Source organism: Suricata suricatta, chromosome 4 (assembly GCF_006229205.1).
Source record: "Suricata suricatta isolate VVHF042 chromosome 4, meerkat_22Aug2017_6uvM2_HiC, whole genome shotgun sequence".
Classification (NCBI taxonomy): Eukaryota; Metazoa; Chordata; class Mammalia; order Carnivora; family Herpestidae; genus Suricata; species Suricata suricatta.
In genome coordinates, this window is record NC_043703.1 from 17740213 (window position 1) to 17747922 (window position 7710).

General features: G+C 39.4%; 1 protein-coding gene across 1 annotated transcript in view; it reads right to left on the minus strand.

Annotated features, from left to right (window-relative positions):
* Positions 1-7710, minus strand: part of GPC5 (glypican 5) — a 1348699-nt gene that overhangs the window by 1046323 nt on the left and 294666 nt on the right. Inside the window, exon 4 of the mRNA XM_029936541.1 lies at positions 7467-7600. Within this exon, the coding sequence (XP_029792401.1) occupies positions 7467-7600 (134 nt within the window). The remainder of the gene's footprint in view (positions 1-7466; positions 7601-7710) is intronic.

Here is a 7710-nt window from a genome sequence, read left to right on the forward strand (position 1 = left end):
ATCTAGAATAAATCTCATGCTCCCTGATATAAAACTACCTTCCTATAAGCAAGTAAGTTATAAGAGGTATAATTGCAGTCAGTGACGGCTGTACAAATCTGCTTTCTAGAATTTTCAATAATTTCTGCCATCTAAACAAAATGAGTGTCTGTTGGATACCACACTCACATAGCTACATCCAAGACCAAACACCATTTCAACTGCTACTCCATACCTTTCAGTACAAATACCACTTTATGCAAGTTTAATCATTTGGATTTAGCTTCAGACACATCAGGAAATGGTCACTCATTTTTCCATGAACACCTAAAAAGGCAAAAGCAAATCTCATTTTTAAAGGCTTTATTTTTAATATTAGTTTTAACTGGAGAAAACTGCTTTTCAATACAACAAAATTTTGCATGGATTTGTTTACGAACTTTCCTTTTCTGGGAAGTTTTTATCAGATTCTCAGTGGGATACGTGACCCGCAAAGGTTAAGCACCACCAGCCTAAACTTTTGCCACATGTTTGTTCTGCCTTCTGGCATTCCTTCTTCCTGTGTGCCTGGTTTTTGACCCCCTAGGGTCCTGCTTTTCATTATTCATGTAGGCCTCGACCGCCTGCCTCATAGCTGACTTTTCCTCAGTCCTGCTCTGGCCTGGCCTCTTGCCCCCTACCCACAGCCCTTGCCGTGGCCTGGCCTGGCCTGCCCACCACTCACTAAGCACTGTTTTAAATTAACCAGAAATGCTCTCACTGAAGGGAACATGACTTTTATTTTAGTAAATTAAACTTACAGGTAATAAATAATAATGGCACCTCAAAGAAGCACTCACTTCCTTTTAGGAAATAGGATGGAAATTGCTTTCCACAGTCCTATAAATGATATTAGCTTTTTCTCAGACTTGACTTCTTCCTGACCTATGGACATTTTCATCCACTGAGTTTATATACACAATTTGTCATTAAGCCCAGTATGTCAATACTGATTTAACCATATAAATACATACACCCAGACACGCACACATCAAGAATTATAAACATTAATTAATTTTGGTTTCGTTAATAAAATATTGTGCTAAATAAGGTTTGACGGTGTCGCTATGAACTCATGTGTTTTAAGCTAACTGATCCTATGTGATATGAACTTATCCTACCTCTTTTGGCAAATAATCCTAAATAATAGTAAGTGTTCTTCATTCACACTATGTGTAAAAGTTTTTTCTATGCTTAATTAATTATTTCAGTCGCTTCGCTGTGTTCTTTTGTAATGTACAGGGTAGCAATTAATTGGCTTTCATGGAGACACACATCCTGAAACAGAATGTGCTGTGACTCATTCCCCTCTTTCAACTAAGCAATTTCAAGTGTCCTTTTGAGTTCCTATTCTCCATAAATAAATAAACTGTTAATGTTCAAGTGGTAAAATTCCTGTGCAAGCCAAGATTTCATAAACACATTAGAATAAAGTGGAGCTGCCCGATAATACAAGATTCCACTAAGTTCTGAAGAGAAAATTGAGAAAAACAAAAGCTCATAAAACAATTTAAATTGATTTTGTCTAAACCAGTAAAAATCCAGTATTTCCAAAAATTGTCCTTTCCCCACCTTCACATGAAAATCTCCTCTTATACCAAAAATACCTTATTTTTACTAAGCATCTAGGACAATCTCTATCACCCCAATGCACAGCCAAGCATACAGCCCTTAATTGGCGCATTCTTAAATGAGAGGTTTGGCTAATTGGAATGCTTGCTGTAGAACAGATGGGGCTCTGGTGTTGAGACTCCGTCTTAATTTATTGTCCTGGGGTTTTCCTAATTACCCGCTTAATTGGCACAGCCACACCACTTTGAAATAATAATGTACCGCTAATTATCACCGATTTAAGCTTGCTAATAGCTTATTCTTACCAGCTAACTTCAAGAAATCAAGCAGAGAGCAAGAACTGCCACAGGGAAATCACTCTGCCTGGGCTGGGTTAGACAGTTACAGAAGTGCAGTGTCCTTTACAGTTGTGTTGATTAGATTTCTGCCCAAAAAGAATAACTAGTAACGCTTTTCTAGAGGTTGAAAGGAATGGTAGCTCTTCCTTGACTTTCTCAACTTTCGGAGACCTTTGTAACCAGTGTGTTCCAATAACTCCAAGTCTCCAATGAACTCATTATTTGCATCCCACATAAACAGAAAAAATCAGGGGAGTTTGAACAAGTACAATCACATCTCCAAGTATAATCAAAGGAATCCCAAGCTATGGTTTAGCTTCCTTCCAAGCTAAAAGGCTGACATACTCTATACTTCAAGCTTAGCACAGCTGTTCGATCTGAGGACAGATTTGGATGTTCTTTGAATGTTAGAAATAGAGCAAAGAGGGGCTCCTGGATGGCTCAGTCGGTTAAGCGTCCGGCTTCCAGCGTCAGCTCAGGTCATGATCTCATGGTTCCTGGGTTCGAGCCCTGTGTTGGTCTCTGTGCTGACAGCTAGCTCAGAGCCTGGAGCCTGCTTCCGGTTCTGTGTCTCCTCTCTCTGCCCCTCCCCTGCTCATGCTGTTTCTCTCTGTCTCTCAAAAATAAATTTAAAAAACACTTTTAAAAAATTTAAAAAAAAAAGAAATAGAGCAAGGAAAAGACTGGGTATTAAACAGAAGGGTTCTCTTTTGAAATGAATACAGAGGAGGAAGGAAGAGAAAGAAAACAGACAAAAGGGTTACGAACTTGGGAATTTAGACAAATATCTGTACTTCGGATAAGATACTATACTTTTGCCTAAGTTTACACTTATCCTGCGTCTGTTTTGCAGACATCTCTAGGTCAGATTCCCTGGAAGCAATACCAGAGGCAGGAATCTGTATGCAGATGATTCATCAAGGTAGCACTCCTAAGAGACAGGTGATGCGCGGAACAGGATAGAGTGGGCGGAAGGAGGTAAGTCGGGATGCAGCTCCAGCCAGCTTGTACAGGGAGTGCAGAAGCATGGATTGCATCACGTAGCTGGCCTCTTCACATAGAGTAAGGCAAACCTTTTATCCCCCGGGGTCAGGCCCTGCTTAAGATGCTCTGCCAACAAGGTGAGGCAGGTGGGAAGTTAGCCCCCTCGTTCAGGTGGATGAGATAATGTGGAGTCCTCCTCCACACAGAATAGAACTGACCAGGTAACTTGTAGGATACTGCAGGAATGACAGTGTGGGACTGCCAAGGGCAAGATGGTAAAAACACTGCGGCTTCTGCCTTTCTCTCTCTCGGATTATTCACCCTGAGGAAAGTCAGCTACAGGATGAGAAAACTCAAGAAGTCGTTGCGATGAGAAAGTGAGGCCTCCTGCCAACAGCCTGGGGAGTGCACCGTCTTGGAAGATGACAGCGAGTCCCACTCAAGCCTTCATAACATTGCAGCCTCACCTGACCTTGGCACCAATCACCCTCAGAGACCACTGCCAAAAAGAAACCCTGAGCCAAAACCCTATCGCTGAGCTGCTCCCAAATTCCCGACCCACAGAAAATTGGTTATTAAATAGTTGTTGTTGCTTTAAGCTACTCTGTTTTGGAATGACTTGTTAAATAGCAAGAGATAATGAATATAGATGGTTCCAATTTGTTGAGTGCAATTCCCCAGAGAATAAGGCAGCTGTGCATTATCAGCAACCAGGAGAGAGCAGCCAGGAGGCAGATAAAATGGCCAGGTAAAGAGATGTGAGGAAGGTATCAGCAGGCTCCACAACCATATTACCTCTCCTATGAAACATTTCCATTAAGCCTCCCATACGACTTACAGTGTCGTGTCACAAGCTCAGTTATGGACATAAACATTTTTTTAAATGGTAGCTGGCATTCTAGGCCAGTAATTCTGGGCCTAGTCAAATTACATGCTAAGGTAAGGTAGACAAGTGCATAGAGGATGTGAGCTTTACAAGGTACACAGCAATTCTTGCTAGAATGGCTGTACCAGTGTATCATGTGATCGTTCACATAGAAAACCCAATCTTATCAACAGACTCAGAATGGAGTTCAGCGAAGTAGCCATATAGAGCTTTGTAAACGTATCTTTGTCCAAATCAGTCTATTCAATATCCACTTCACTTTTCTGGCTATTCTACGCACACTGAGATGGAATTGGAGAATTTTTGGATTATTATAACCTGAGACAGAGGGTGACTCGAATTACATCCTTCTTTGTATGTAGTATCTGCCAGAGCAAATCAAAACATGTTCTGCCACCTGCTACCTAGCTAACAATGTGGCAAATGCCTTTATCTCTTTACCAGTTGGTAAGGATGATTAGAAATATTTCACTTTCAGCTGGTAAGGATGTCCTCACTGTGAGACCTCAGGGCAATTGTCCCACTCCATGTCAGACAGGAGCCTTGATCATCTGGACATCCTACAGGGCACCATGCTGATAATAAAATATTGATTTTATTTAAATAAAATCACATCATTCTAACTGCCTTAGTAGACATGTTCATGCCTCTGGTGGGGAAAAATATTGACATTTCAAGTGCTTGACAATTCAGCAGGGGTTCTAAATGTCTAGTAGTCTGGATTTTATTGGGATAGTCAAATGTAAAAGGCAAATTTCTGCCTTATGATGACCTAGCACTCAGGAAGGGGCACAATGCTTTTTGGGTCCTTCTGAATATTAGAGAACACATAATACACACTGGAGTGTGTTGCTATAGCCCGTATACAGAGTAGCCCAAGGAGCTTTTGTATGAGAAAGAAAAGTCTATAGCCTGGAATTTTGCAAACTGTTTGGATGTTCAGTCCAAATGACCCAGCTTATCCATTCAATGGCATCTAAAGTACCAGTGGCAAATGAAGACGCTCCACAGAAACTCTGGAAAGTCCCATTAGAAGAATAATAGTATTGACATCAAGGATTTTCGATTAGTCATTCCTTATTTTTCTAAAGACTGTCTTGCTTGCTTGTTCAGTTGGTTGGTTGGTTGGTTGGTTGGTTGGTTTTCCAACTGGGCTCTGATAGAAATTACACACATGATCATGAACTAGCAAGTGACACTAAAACCTGACATGCCCATCATGAACTAATTGCCATCTGCTCTACCAGGCTATAAAGTCAATCGTGTATAGAAGCAACATAATACCCAGTGGAAGTGATTTGTTGAAAATCAGGCTCGAGTGGGTAAAAAAAAAACACAAGATGCACAGAAAGCAGTTCAGATTCACTTAAGACCTACTCTGCTACATTTCCCTGGTTATTTCAGTTGAAATTTATGACCTCATGGAGGATGATGAGTGATGAAAGACACATAAAACTCAGGTCTAAGTTATGGATATGGAAACATAAATAAAATTCAGGTGTAGTTTATGGTGTCTGCACAATATGTAAGTATTAAACGTAAGTATACTGAAGTAGTAATTAAGTTCTATTTAGAAGTGACAATAAAAGAATGTGTAAAAATAAATCTCTTAAAGGTACATGGGTGGCTCAGCATCTGGCTTTTTAAAAAACTTTTAATGTTTATTTATTTTTGTGAGAGAGAAAGAGAACGAGAAGAGAGGCAGAGCACGATTAGGGGAGGGGCAGAGAGAAAGAGAGACACAGAATCTGAAGCAAGCTCCAGGCTTTGAGCTGGCTGGAGCTGGCAGCACAGAGCCTGACATGGGGCTTGAACTCATGGACTGTGAGACCATGACCTGTGCCGAAATTGGACACTCAACCAACTGAGCCACCCAGGTGCACCAGCATCCAACTCTTGATTTTTGACTCTGGTTATGATCTCATGGCTCATGAGATCAAGCCCTGTCTTCAGAACTGCCTTCACAGCATATAGTCTGCTTGGGATTCTCTCTCCCTCTCTCTCTCTGCCCCTCCCCTGCACATGTGTATGCTCTCTCTTTCAAAAATAAACATTTTTAAAAATGAACTGTTTAAGTGAACTCAGGTACAATATCTCTGGTTCACTTTGTGTGGCATGATACTTGTCTATGATGGACCTGCTCTGGTTCATGGCAATGGCTAATGGGAGCTGGTTGATTAGTGATACAGAAATACATGAGTTTGCAAGGTTGGTGACAAGGAGGTCTGTTCAGTGGCCTGGAAAGATACTTAGAAAACTTTCCATTCACATGAGCACCTCATTATTCCTGAGATGTTTCACGTGTATTGGGTGTTGTTGGTTTTTTTTGTCTTTCCAACAACCTAGTTATTTTGATGATGAAAGAGACATGACCTTTAAAAACTTAAGATCTTCCATAGCTAGGTTTTATTAGATTAATTACTCGTACTATACCTATCCACTATATGCTATACACTAGCCAAAGCACATTAATTTTTTAAATAAGGAAAAGTCTGCTGATCACTATAGATGTTTAGAAGAAAAAAGAATAGCTACTTTATATGCAAACAAAGTGCTAATTCTTTTGGGCTGCAGCAAATAGCCAGCAATAGCCCAGATCTTTATTTCAAATTATAGTCCATTTGAGAAGAGAATGAGGCAATTAAGAGCACTGTCCCAAAAGGAAAGAAAGAGAGTTTACATTCTAGAGAGTAAAGTGATGTAAAATACTGAAGTTGCCAGAAGGTATTATTAGAAAAAACTCTTTGAATTAATAAATGAATATAGAATTCTGGATTTCAATTCATTTCAAAAATACCCACTAAGAAGCTAGTATTTGCCAGGACATACACTGGCCAACGGAATGCAAACATAAATAAAATAATAGTTTCCTTTGATTTTAAGAGTTTTTCAGTTTGACTGTCCATTATCAAGCAAAGAGGTATAGATGAAGGCTTTAATTTAACATGTGAAACAATGACGGGAGCAGTGGTAGAAATGTGAGTTACACAAGCAAGCCATTCAATGCTTATCATTTTGAATCAATGCATAGTCATTTTCAGCATTCCAGATAAAAGGTTTAGAAACTTCTCCATTTTTTAATACTTGCTTAATAGATGGTAATATAGATTTCATCATTTATGCAAATGCTTTTTCTGTCTTGCATCACCCAGTACGATAGCCACTAGCTATATGTGGAATTTAGGCTAAAATCAATTAAAATTAAAAAGGTAACCTCAGTCAAACTAGCCATATTTTATACTATTTTTTTATTGTGGTAAGATCTACCTTCTTAACAAACTTTGAAGGGTACAATACAGTAAATGGGGAAGTAGTAACTAATGGGCATAACGTTTCAGTTAAGTGAGATGAGTCAGTCCTAGAGGTCTGCTGTACAATATTGGACGCTAGCCACATTTTAAGCGCACAATGACCATATGTGCCTATTGCCCGCCATATTGTATTATAGCAAACATCCCTTATCACAAAAAGTTTTATTGGTCTCACAGGTTGCACTTATCTCCCTAATTAATTGGATAGGAGCAAGGAATGAATATTAAAAGTAATTAATGGTGATCTTTTTTTCCTTAATAGCATATCTCGTTCTACTTAATTGAATACATTCTATTCTGTTGAAAATTAATGGCTTACTTTCTTTTCTCTTTCTGGTTGTAAAACAAATGTCTTACTTTCTTCTGTTGGCAAGTGTCTCTTCACTGTTTCTTGGAGAGATCTTCATCCCATGCTTCTCTTTGCTTCCCTCAAAAGAACAACGGGGGCTTTGTGTAGCTGCTCTGATTGGACGGCCACAAATCTTACTGACCTTTCAAAGAGAAAATATTAAAAGACAGTGAGAAACCATCCTCCATCCTACCTAAGAAAGTAATATTTGCTAGAGTCCAAAACAATATAATGTTTTTACTTACACTTCAA